This window comes from Berghia stephanieae, chromosome 7 (genome assembly GCF_034508935.2).
Source record: "Berghia stephanieae isolate SIO BIC M18660-M18661 chromosome 7, UCSD_Bste_1.3, whole genome shotgun sequence".
Lineage (NCBI taxonomy): Eukaryota > Metazoa > Mollusca > Gastropoda > Nudibranchia > Aeolidiidae > Berghia > Berghia stephanieae.
Window position 1 is genome coordinate 43540159 of NC_088366.1, and position 13667 is coordinate 43553825.

Sequence of the window (13667 nt, forward strand, 5' to 3'; positions counted from 1 at the left end):
CATTGAAATGGAGAGTAAAAGATATTGGAGGTAGAAATGATGTGGATGGAAATGAAACCACTGGCCAATTACTAATCCATCTCTCACTCTTAAGGATCTCCACGCATCCCATAACAGATGCAGACCTGTAAATTGTTATTTTTAAGGGTTTTACAGCACTTGCGAGACATACAGATCATTTCAGCGCCAGTAAAAAGGATGATGATGATAGGGGAAAAATTACAGATCTAAGTTAAAAACACACCAAAAAAAGTAAGACAAAAGGGACTGGTTTAAAAAGAGAACAGAGTATTCCACGAGCAATCAATGTGCCTCTATTGTTTGTTTCTATTTAGGGGTTTTACAGCGCTTGCGACACTATTTAGGTCATTTACTAAAATGGAAGACGATATAGCAAAAGTTGCAGATCTGAAGTTTAAAGCACGTAAGAAAAAGTCATAGGGGACTGATTAAAATAGGGAATAGAAAATTACCCAAGCGATCTACCGATGTGTCTATTTTGACACAACCATATTATGTTTTTTGTTTTTTTTTAAAAAGGGTTTTACAGCCCATTTTATACCATCATTTAGGTCATTTCAGCGCCAGTAAAAATGAAGAAAATGTGATAGTAATAATAAAGAGATGTTTTTATTTTAAAGGGATTTACAGCGCTTGTCAACACATTTAGGTCATATCAGTGCCAGTAAACAGGGAAAAAATGGGATAGTAACAAATTCTAGATAAGAACTCCAATTATAAGGAACAGATGTAGATTCCAAAAGCACACTATTAGTGTACTTTTTTAGATCAGTATAGCTTTGAGACCACCTAAATGTTTACAAATCATAATAATGTAAATACAATGCATAAGAGAGAGATGATTTATAAGACAAAAATTATCATCTCCCAAAAAACTAACTGTTCATTTGACCGTCTCCCTCGCAGTCAGGACAAAACCAAGTAATCTCATTCCAAGACGAAGGCAGAAAGCATGTTGGAAAACAGATATAGGGGGATAGAAGACACAGAAAGCGCCTCCCTGTCCGCCATGGAAGGTCAGGAACCACACCCAGAATAAAGAGACGGTTTACATAGAAAAGAAATATGTCCAAATTTTTTTTAAGGGAATGAATTATGTATACATTTGACTGTCTCCCTCCATGCTAGGGACACCCCTGTCAGGATCAGAAAAAAAAAAGAAAAAAGAAAATCAATCTCTGCCTATCATGGGAGGTCAGAAGACCCCACTACAAGCCCAATTAAAAAAAAAACAAAAAACGATGAAACAAACCAACACATGCGAACAACAAAAGTTACTTAAAAAATTGAGATCTTTATTGTGGATATACGTAGATACTTGTTATAGTAACATGAGAAAAACAAAATGCCAAGATAGCACAATTCTAAAAGTAGAGAGCTACTATGATTAACTGTTGTTACATTCCATTTGGCCAATACACCTAACGGTGAATAAAACCCCAATTTCTTTCTGTTTTGTTTGCTGTTTTTAAGGGTTTTACGGCGCTTGCAACACATTAAGGTCATATCAGCGCCAGTAAAAAGGAAGAAAATGGAAAAGTAAAAAGTTCTAGAATTACAATTAAAGCACCCAAGAAAAGGTAAGACAAAGGGGAATTGGTTCAAATAGGAAACAGATGTAGATTCCAAGAGCAAACTATCAAAGTACTTCGTTTGAGATCACCTAAAAGTAAAAGTCTCATCCAGACACAAGCACAGGCCCCCAATAAGAGGAACACACTCAAATGTTTACAAATTATATATAACATGTAAACAAACATAATACAGTTCATAACAGAGAGATGATTTACAAGGAAAAAAATATCATCTCCCAAAACTAACTCTACATTTGACTGTTTCCCTCTCAGTCAGGACATCCGACCAGGGCCAGGAAAAAACCAAGCAATCTCATACCAAGACAAAGACACAAAGCATGTTGGAAAACAGCCTAAAGGGGATAGAAGACACGGTAAGTACCTCCCTGCCCACTGTGGAGGTAGGGAACCCCACCCAGAATTTCGTTCTTTATAATTAAACAAATGCTATGATACAAATGGGGTCAAAACAAAGACATAAATAATATAATTCGGAATTTAAAAAAAAAATACAAAAAACCTAACCAAAAGACAAACACATTAAAAAACAAACACCTATAACATGGAACATAATCATATCCTATTGAGAGGCCCTATGTGCCACCTGGCGCGAAGATGGTTTCTTTCTTTTTTTGTTGTTGTTTCTAGGGCTTTAACAGCACAAGCGACACTTTAAGGTCATTTCAGCAAAAGTAAAAAGGAAGATGATGAGGGAAGGTTCTTGATATGAGGTTAAAGCACTAAAGAAAAAGTAAGACAAAGAAGATTCCAATATATCAATGTGCAAATCTTGACAGTACCTACTATAAGTTCCATCCAGGTACAAGCAAAGGATCCCGCTATGAAGGATATGACGATACATTCAAATACCTACAAAGTACAGATTCAAAACTAAAAAAATACATAACACAGAGATGGTTTATAAAGAAAAAAATATCATCGCTATAAAAAAAAAAAAAAAACACAAAACAATCATGCACTCCCTCTCAGTTAAGGCAGTTAAGGATCCCTACCAGGACTGGGGGAAAAAAAGAAAGAAAGAGCAATGCCCATCAAGAACAAAGCCGAGAGCAACATGGAAAGACAAAACAGATAAAGGGGATGGAAGACAGAAATGATGACCTATCCACCAACATTGGGAGGTCAAAAGACTACACATGATATGAAGAGGAAAACAGATAATAGTCTGTTCAAACAGTGGAGGAAAATGATTCTATACACACAAATTACAATAAGGTCCTATATAAATAGTATGGTAAAGAAAATCACAACTTCTTTGAGAAATGAGGAGAATTTGCTGCTCGTTAAAATTACCCCTTGGAATATTGTATTTACATCGATTTACAAACGATTTTCATGGCTCATTATATTTCATTTGACAATGAAAATGCAACTTCAAACTCAAATGTTATATTCACTCATTGGTCACAGCTGTGTGTCAGAAAATAATAATAATAAAAACAGTATTATTGTTAGATGATAACACTTGTTATTTAAAGCACAATATTTCATTGATCACCTGATATTGATAAGTTCTGTACAGGTTTAGTAATCATAAAGCAGCGCATTTACATCATTGACTGGAACGATCTTTGTAAACATAAAGAAGCTTGTCATGTTGTTTGCCAAAGATGTCAAGGAAACAATTTATTACAAATTCACATACTGTAATAATAAACGCATGCCACGAGAGTGGGCATATGATGGATGGCATCAAAGCACTTAATGATGAAGTAAGATGTCACTGGTCCACAAAGGAATTTTCCTGAGATTTGTAAAAAAGCTGTTTCAATTATAATTTAAAAAAAAATAAAAACAAACTGACAAGCACTGCTAAAACACAAACAGATTTAACAAACAAATGTAGGAAATCAAGAAAAGTTTGTTAGTTTTTAAGGCTTTACGGCAGTAGCAACACATTAAGGTCATATCAGCGCCAGTAAATAGGAAGAAAATGGGATAGTAAAAAGTTCTAGAATTACAATTAAAGCACCCAAGAAAAGGTAAGCGAAAGGGGAATTAGTTCAAATAAGAAACAGGTGTATATTCCAAGAGCACACTATCAAAGTACTTAGTTTGAGATCACTAAAAGTCTCATCCAGACACAAGCATAGGCCCACACACACTCAAATGTTTTACAAATCATATATATAATATAAAGAAAACATAATACAGTGCATAACAGAGAGATGATTTACAAGGAAAAAAATATCATCTCCCAAAACTAACTATACATTTGACTGTTTCCCTCTCAGCCAGGGCATCTGGTCAGGACCAGGACAAAACCAAGTAATCTCATTCCAATTCCAAGACAAAGACAGAAGGCAAGTTGGAAAACAGATATAGGGGGATAGAAGACGCAGTAAGTACCTCCCTGCCCACTATGGGAGAAGAAAATTTTGGGTTACATAAATTTCCCGATGCGCTGACAAAGTGATAAATAAATATATACTGCAATGCAAAGGCAAAACCTACTTTTAAAAAATCAATTCTCCCCTTTGAATATGTGCGATTGTTAATGGAACTATATAGTAGCAGCAGCAAAGATGAGTGTAGACAGTGCATTTTGCAACTCATCCTCCAGATCCAGAATAGTCAAACCCTATTTTCAAAAATTGAAAAACTGTCCAAGCTCATTCAGCGCAAACTGAAATACACAAGTTTAAATTTCCTGATTCTTCAAGGAGCAGATAAAAATCTTAATTTGACCAATTCAGATTTTTTAGGGTTTTGTCAAAGCAAAGCAGTAAAATGGTCATAATTTAAATAAATTACAAGCCCCCCAGAACCTCACAATATGAGAATAACAGAAGGACAGATGTAAACAAAAACATAATACCTTTACCAAAAAAAAATAAAAATAATAATAAAGATAAACATATTATTTCCAGTTTCTGTAGCATATCATAGTAGCAGATATTAAACCACAAGATGATGTCATCAAAAGATACGTGTCCAAAATGTGAAAGACCCTTCTTAAAACAAGTTGACAAATATTTAAAAGAGATGAGTGAAAAAAAGTGTGCGTTTCAAATCACAATGTGGAAAAGGACACTTTGGTAAAGAAGGCACTGATTGATTTCTAGGACATTGTAACATGAGAAGTCTTCATAAACAGTCAATCAGCCGATTTCTACACAAATAGCCAAGAGAAACCTGGTGCCCTTAAAAATTAAAAAAAAAATAATAAAAAATTCAAAACACACCCCCCCCCCCCAAAAAAAAACCCCAGAATGCACACATAGCTTTCTTTCTTTTCATACTAGAATATACTTCGCAAAGTCTCTCGAGCCTTACATACTAAATAAAAAAGTGATATGAAAAAAAATGATTTGAACAAACCTATGAAAATATCCCTGAGTGTAGACTAAGGCCAATATGGTTCCTCAAGATGGCTAAAGGTCTTCATTTCACAGTTTAAAGAAAAGAAGTCCATAGCTGATTCAAACTTTCCCACTGCAAATACATCTCCACGCTATCATTGTCATTCATGCAAAAACCCTGATAATAAAAAATCCCACCTCTTGTCAGTGGGTTAAAATCAGATTTTCGACAAAGTCAGAATTTGGCTTTGTTTACATCCATCCACTTCATCCTGCACATAATTAGATAGTTTCTATACCCCAAAAACACAATCTTAAATTGAACAATTCCCTTTAAGAAAAAAAAAAAAACAACAAAAAAAACAAAACAATAACACATAATTCTGAGTATTTAACAGAAATTTCATAAATCAAGCACTCATGCCATGGGTTTAAACATTAAAATTCAAGTTTTCTGGCAAAGCCAAAATCACCTAGACAAAAAAAAAAAAACCCTGAAAGTTGTTGATTTGTGGAATGAGTATGTACAATATGCCCTCCATGATTGCCCAATATAGAAAAGTATCCCATACATTTCATATGTCAGAGAATTCACCTCATTCAACTCCCTATCTAAACAGTGTTTTAAATAAATACAACACGACAATAATAAACAGATCCAATTAATCGCTAGCATAGTATTATTACACTTGCAATATCTTTATCCCCATTCAAGTTTTTTTTAAAAGGGATTCAAAAAACAATTCAACCATCCATAGCCATTCTCATGCACACAAACATACTGACTCCTGTACATTTAAATTTGGCGAATTTTGTACACCCCATGCCAAAATGATGAAGGTAGTAAAGTGTTGCATTTTCAGTAAAATTAAGAAGTAATATCACATTAATGCTTGTCTAGCAGAGGAGGTGCCAACACCTATGTTAAGATTATGTACATGTAAAAAAAATTGGATGGATGGATCAGCATAGAAAAATCTTGCTATGAGATATTCATAACAGATCGATTCAACAAATAAATGTGTAAGTAACCTTTTCCATTTCTACATTATTATATATATTATAATCATGTAGTCAAAACGATTACTTTTCATTAATAATTTCTTTCGAGTTGTAACCTAACAATAATTGCCTCTAGGGACAGTAAAGGTTATTATTATTATTAGTTACTATTAAAGACAATATATATATATATATATATATAATATATATATATATATATATATATAATATATATATATATATATTTTTTTTTTTTGAAAGTTAATGAAAAAGAATGACTTTTGTATCATAGAAACTAGAATTTAAGTGAGATTTAATTTTTTTAAAATAATACTAGAATTTCTTTGAAGTCCGAGGTTTAATATTTTCTAGAATTTTCCAAAGGCAAACTTAATCCATCAACACTTAAGGTAAAATATCTATGGTCAAAATGAAAAAGGTGTTAATTTGTGTAGCAGTGATGTACATGACATATGCTTGCAAATTGACTGAATGGTTTTAAAAAATATGTGATGGAAGTTGCATTTTTTATATTTCACATGGGGAAACACCATCCTCAGTTGTGAAATAAAAAAGATACTTGAGTGTCTTCTAAAGCCAAAGAGTAAGCAAGGATGAATTGTCATTTACTAGATAACCTACCGACATTGTGTTCTAAAATAAAAATCTGAATGCTTGATAAAAAATATGTACATATATTTATATCAAAATATATTGCTTTGTTCCATTTATATAAAGACCTAATCAAAATAAAACATTTATTACAAGCATCGAATAGTATAGCTAATCTGTGTCCAAGATCATAAAGACCTGGTGTGTGGCAGGACATTATCCATACATTTTTGGGCCTCTGCTGACAATTCCATGGCCTCCTTTTTGATTGTATCAATTACCCACTCCATGGCCTGCCTTCCCTAAATACGATGAGAGAGAGAGAGAATACTGTTAATGGATGCAAAAAAATGTCTCTTCCCATTAACAACCATAATAAGATCGTAAAATGCTTTTTGAAATGTCATTGGCAACTGTAAAGATTGATTAATACTTAGGCAGTTTTAACTTTTAGTTCCACTTATTTAAGTAGCAAATCAAGTCTGATAAGATGTTACTTACATATAATAAATGGAATGTTCTCAGTAAGAAGAAAAAAAACATACTTTATGGGCATTGTTTGACATAGCATCTGTCATCATAGTTTCCAATTTGCTACACCAGGGTAGGTTTGAAACTGTTACTGTAGCTTCTTGTTTTAAAATGGTTCTGAAAAAGCAATTGACCGTATGCAATATAAAAATACCCATGCAAAAATTAAGCGACAAAACAATATAATTTTACTTTTTTTTAAAGAGAGAAAAAGAAAATGTGATATTAGGCAACTTATCAATCTCTAATCAGTGCCGATGGTGACAAAAAGTGAAAAAGGATGACAACTTTGAACGATTGCCTTTAAGCCCCATTTTTACTTCACTAACACCCTTTAGAGCTATCGAGATGATAAACTATATTTGATAATCTAGATGCACTGCCAACTTCTGGAGAGTGGGTAAATGCATCTATACTAATTGTTCCACCATGCATCAAGTCTCTAACTGCTAAACATTTCTCGCATCTGAATTTGAAAACAACAAAAATAATTTGAAATAAAACTTACTTGGTTGGATCTGTTGGGTGTTGTGAGTAAACAAGCTGCTCATCGACACTCAGTACATTTGACAAAGTAACCTGTTAGAACAGAATCCAAACTACAGGTTAAACAAATGGGATTGTCACTGATGTGCAGTGTTAAGAACTGAACACCATATTTAATAATGTCAAGCATGTGAAACAAACAAAAGTCTTAATTACATTCACTGTATAAAAGATATTCTGATTTGGTCAGAGATCGATTATTGGTAAGTTAAACAATATATTCCCTTTTTCTTTTCTTTTGACAATAAAATCTATATCTTAAAAAAATTTTCAGTAAATCCTTCTAAAATACAGACAAATATTTTGTTCAATAAATTGCAAGTCCATTCATTAACAATTAAAAACTAAATTAAGTACAGAAATAATTAAACACGGAAAGAATGACATTCAAGCCTTACATTTTTGGTCCTAAGTGTGAATGTTTTTGCTTCGGGGTCAACAATGGAATGTTCATTAGCAAAACAAGTTTCTTGCATACCTATAAGCTGAAAGGAGAGTGGAAAGACATAATTTAAAATTAGTATTAAAATAACCATATATTTTTAAGGGTCACCTGCTACACATTTAAGTCATTTTAGCGCCAGTAAAAAGGAAGAAAGTGGGATGGTAAAAAAATTATTTACAATTAAAAGCACACGAGAAAAAGAAAAAGACTGGTTCTAAGAGACAGATGTAGAACACTATCAATGTACTTAGTTTGAGATCACCTAAAAGTCTCATCCAGACCTAAAAGCTCAGGATCCCACAAAGAGGTATACACTCAAATGTTTACAACACATCACATATTTTTTAAAAATAAATATAATAGTACATTAAAAGACTCTAGTCAGGGTTGGGACAAGACTATAATCTCATTCCAAGATAATGAGAGAAAGCAAGCTAGAAAACAGATATAGGGGGTTATATGACCTCATTTCCCACAAAAAAAAAACCTCACACAGGAAATAACCTTAGTTAATGCAGCAATAAAATAAGTGAGATTTGAACAAATTTGTTGGTTTTGACAATTCTTCCATGTTCCATGCATAAATGCAGACATAAGTTTCCCTCTTCCATAACTTTGCTAATAAGCAACCCAGAACTACCAAAATTTGAGACAATCAGGGTTCCCACTCAAAACCCATTTCAAAATTCAAGACTGCCAATTTTTTTTCAAGACCAATAGTTTCTCCAAAATTTTTGTATTTTTGTATCAACTGAACTTTTGTTTAAAATAAAAGTCAACGTCTTCATTCGCACTGACAGAGTGGTTTTTCATTGCCGTCCACACACACCACCAAATCTCAGCATCAATGAAATCAGACTTGAAACACAAAACTAATGATGAAGGCTTTGGCATCACCAATGCCTGCGTTGAATCAGAAGCGCAAGAGCTAGTAGACGTAGATGACTTTGCAACAAAGTTAAGTAAGGATCATCTGTCACTCCTAGATATAGCTAATGCTAGTGACTTGTAATTGTTCCCTTGCATGTGGGAAGTCAAAGCAGACCTTCTCATGGTCTTGATATAAATTACACAATATGCAGTTGCTAGTATTTTTAAACCAGTCTTTGAAAGCCGGATATTTGGTCCAGAACTCCTGGAATGTTCCACCAGGCATGATGATTAGCAGTTAACTTTACATAGCTTAATCAGTGATGACAATAGTAATCTATCAAAAAGGAAGACAATTTCTCGATCTCTCAAACACAAGCAAAATGTAAAAATAACAGGAACTGTATACATCAAATGCAAAAGTGTGTGGAACATAACAGTTCTTATGTTGAATAGGTAATAGAATAAAGTTTCATTTAATACCAAGTACAAGGTTATTCATAACATTATGCAGGGTGTCCAGCAGACATGTTAACAATTCTTGCCATCCCCACAGTGTTCTATACGCTTAAAAAGACATTCCTTCTTAAAATAGGTCTAACCTAAACACAAAGTAACAGCAGAGGTGAAAAATGACTGGTCACAAAAAAAGGAGGACTTTTCTCTTGTATAGTGGTGATGGTAAGGACGATGATGAGGCGGTGGTTACAGTAGTGGTTGTGATAGAAGGGATGATGGTGATGATGTGGTTGAAGTAATAGTGGTGGTGATAGTAGTAGTCGTTGTGGTGGTAGGGATGATGATGTGGTGGTGGTGATATGGATGACGATGTAGTAGCTTTTGTAGCAATGGTGGTGGTAGGTATGATAATGTGATGGTGGTTCTAGTAGTTGTGGTGGTAGTGATGTGGAGGATGTGGTTGTAGTAGTGGTGACAGGGATGATGATGTGGTAGTGTTTGCAGCAGTAGTGGTGGTAAGGATGATGATGTGGTGGTGGCATGGATGGCGATGAGGTGGCGGTTGTAGAATAAAATAATAACTACTTTGAATAAAGCACGTATCCTCTGTGCATTTTAAGCTCAATCTCATTATTTCCGACCAAGTATGAAATATCCTACCAATTTCCGACTTCCCTGGACACCCTGTTATAATGTGAGTACAGGGTGACAGGGAAACTTAACTCTGAAACATACCCCATGTCTTCTTGTATCTTTTAAAATTTTTTTTTTACAAAAAAAAAGACATACATACAAGACAGTAGATGATGACAAGTTCTAATGTTAAAAAAAAAGTGGATTGACAATAAAACGAAACATAGATCTGCCATACATACTTGAACACATACCTTTGTAACTAAACTTGGAATACCCCAAGATGTTGACATGAGTCTATGGGATTTCAATCTTCCTTTCTCATCAATAGTGCGATCAAGTGTGTCAATGCCCTTTACCCCTGGGTTGTGAGGGTTGGGATATTTTCTCCATGCCGCAGTTACAACAGTCTCCCAACTGTGGCTATAAGGACAAGAAAGAGTGATTCATTTCACTAATACTAATAATCAGCAATCAAGAACAAAATTTGACGTTTGAGATACAGCAGGAAGAAAGAGATTAGCATAGAACTGAGAAATTATACAATGCAAAACAAAACAAAAATTATCCTGACAAACATAAAAAGTTATTGACTTTCAAAGCTATTTGAAAACTGTTTGATGATCACAGTAATTCGATATATCACCATTTAAATTTAAGCATGACTATAGTTGTAAATAAAATTTTAGAGCACAACAATTTTGTGCACCAATATCTACAGCAACTGCCACCACCATTACATCATCATCAGCATTATCCTTTTATACTTATAGTCATCACTACCACTACTACATCACCACCACCATCACTACACAACAACAGGCAGATCGTAAACGAAATGCAAAATAATAATAGAAGTAATAGATAGAGTAATATTTTTCGTAGTGTTTTTAAGCACCTCCGTTGACGGTGTATCTTAACGGATCGTTTTTATACACCTCAGTCACACACGCGCATCCCACCCAATTCCATTAGCAATATTTTGTTTCTGTAATTGGACATGGCGAAAGTTATATTGTGACATCTATAGGATGTTTTTGTTAACAAATTTATATAAAAATAAGAATAATTTTAAAAATCCAAATATAAAACCAGAAAATAGAAGTTGCATTGAAGGTAAAATAATGTTTTAGAAAGACCTTATTAAATGTGATGAGTGCAGTCGGGTGGCTCCGTAGCGCAGTGGACAAACTGTCAGATTCTAACCTTGAAATTTGAAAGTACCGCGTTCAATTCCCATATTGTTGTAGAAATATTTTTTTTATTTTTTTTTAAAATTTACTTTGTTTTTGTTTGCTTTTTTATTTTTTTTTTCCAAAAACTTTTTATGTTTTTAAAAACTTTGATTTTAATTTTCTAAAATTATTTATTTAATTGAGATCAGTATTTGTGTGCCATGTTTCTTTTTATTTTTACTGTAGATTATTCAAATTATTGTTATTATTCTTTAATTTATTATCATTGCATAGTATAGTATAAGCGTGCATCGGTAATCACTAAGCAGCATGCTAAACTACAATCTAAAACTATTTAAACCTCATGGGCGTTTGCAGCAACATTTTCATTAATTTACCATCACCGCCAACTGAGGTGCATGATAAAAATAAAAACGGTGCGTTTTTGTACACTTCCCAACGGAGGTGCATAAAAACGCCACCAATCAATATTATCTTATAAGAAATAATAACCCATATTTTTAAAAAAAATGATAAATGTTTATTTATATTTTGCGCTCACTCCTTTTTATACTAGACATACAATAAAGCTCAAGGCTCGTTCTACTTCTAGACTACTGCAAATAAGAACGAACCCGCATTTGCTGTCTATACTGCGAATAACGAATAATATTACGCCAATTTCAATTAGGTACGCTATCTCTATTCGCAGTACTAACTACTTCGAATAAATCACTATTCACAGTAGTACTTCGAATAGTAGAGGTGGCCTAAATGAAATTAAGTTATAAACGTAATAAAATGGTACCATGGCATGAGTATGAGCATGAGTAAGAGGATGACAAGGTAATGAAATGAATGATAATCGATCTGTAATTTACAGAAAATGTCTTACTTGAATGTGTGCTCACTGTTCCAAATCCTCATTTTTGTAAACGATTGTTTAATTGAGATAAAAGACAAAATGTTTAAATTGTGGCACTAAGTATTATTTTCAAGTGTTATCAAATTTCCTCAGAATTACACAAGTTAACTGGCCGAAAGAGGAGCACATGCAGTGTTTTAATTGTGCTTCCCCCCCAAAAAAAGGACAAGGGTCGAATGAGACGAATGAATGACGCAAATTCGCATGCTTCCGCCAACGTGTGGGCGGGGTTACGATCTCTAAAAATAGAAACACTTCATGGTAGATGGTACAATTTGGCTAATCGAAAAGTGGTTTATGTGTCAGATTTTTGCGGTTATTCTTCACCGTTAAAACTACAAAAATACATGTTAAGAAATACCACTATGCAATGGTGTTTATGCAGTCAAAAGACAAAATAGATCATCACGCCATATGATATTATCACCTTGCCTGAATTTACATTTTGACATAAACCTCAAACGTTCCAATGGTAAAGTTTTTGTCTGAATATTCAAAGCTGTCAATTAAACAATCTGACAAATCTTGCCTCACTTTTGCACTGGAATTTTACTCGAAATGCTGCCAGATGACCACATGCATAGCCAAACAAAACAAAATTGGTAGCAAGGAGGAATCGTGTTTGTATTGTTAATTTTGATTGAATGATTTATTTATTTTGGATTCATATTCTAGAAATTATAGAGCAGTAAAGTTAGTTGCCCCAAACGTAAACAAAGGTCGAGAAGCACGTGGCAAACCACATGTTCCTGTCTTGACAGCTCACGTTCCAATGTAAATAATAGAAAAAAATAACCTTTAAAATTTGGCTGTTAGGTGGCAAAAGAAACACATATTCATAAATACTCGATCATGCATCAAATAATGTCTAGATATGGATATTTTATGGAACAAAAGGTAAAATTTTCTAAAATTTATCAAAAGTTACAGTCTATCTATTTTTAGACCAGAGCAAATTATTGCGCTGGTGTGAACAAAACGAGAATTATTCGGAGCCTGATTTTCATAATAATTTAACCTTATATTATTATTTCTGCAACTGTTAGATTTTATGTAAACATATTTTCAATACTGAAAGTGTATTGCCTACAACTCAAACTACAAAATTGGGAGACCTATATTGTGCGTAAATTATTCCGGTCCCTAACGGAAATCACTAGCAACTTGTTATTGTTTACGTTTGGGGCACCTAACTTTACTGCTCTATAAACTAGAGGTGTCTAAATGAGCCAATAAGATGGAGAGAAAGATAAAATGAGTAAATTTGACTCATAAATAAGGGAACAACACAAAACAAAATACGTTTCGGCCTTTGGCCTTCACCAAGAAGGCCGAAACGTCGTTTGTATTGTGTTGTTCCCTTTTATTATATGAGTCACATTTACTCACTTTATCTTTCTCTCCATTTTAAAATTATAACATTGTCGCGCTACTCGAGGTTCCAGTTGGTTACTTTTGAATTAAGTACTTATTATTGTTGAATAAATAAAAGATTGTTCAATTTGAAATCCAAATCGTACCTGTCTCAAAGAGAGAATATGAAGTGTAAGT

General features: G+C 33.5%; 1 protein-coding gene across 1 annotated transcript; it reads right to left on the minus strand.

Moving 5' to 3' along the window:
- Positions 1-6164: 6164 nt before the first annotated feature.
- LOC144977306 (PRELI domain containing protein 3B-like) lies at positions 6165-12294 on the minus strand. Its single transcript, XM_078922369.1, has 6 exons — positions 12087-12294; positions 10271-10439; positions 8008-8094; positions 7572-7642; positions 7078-7180; positions 6165-6834 (listed from the first exon to the last, which is right to left on the minus strand). The coding sequence occupies exons 1-6, from the start codon at positions 12116-12118 to the stop codon at positions 6721-6723; spliced, it is 576 nt and encodes a 191-aa protein (XP_078778495.1). The 5' UTR covers positions 12119-12294; the 3' UTR covers positions 6165-6720.
- Positions 12295-13667: the final 1373 nt, after the last annotated feature.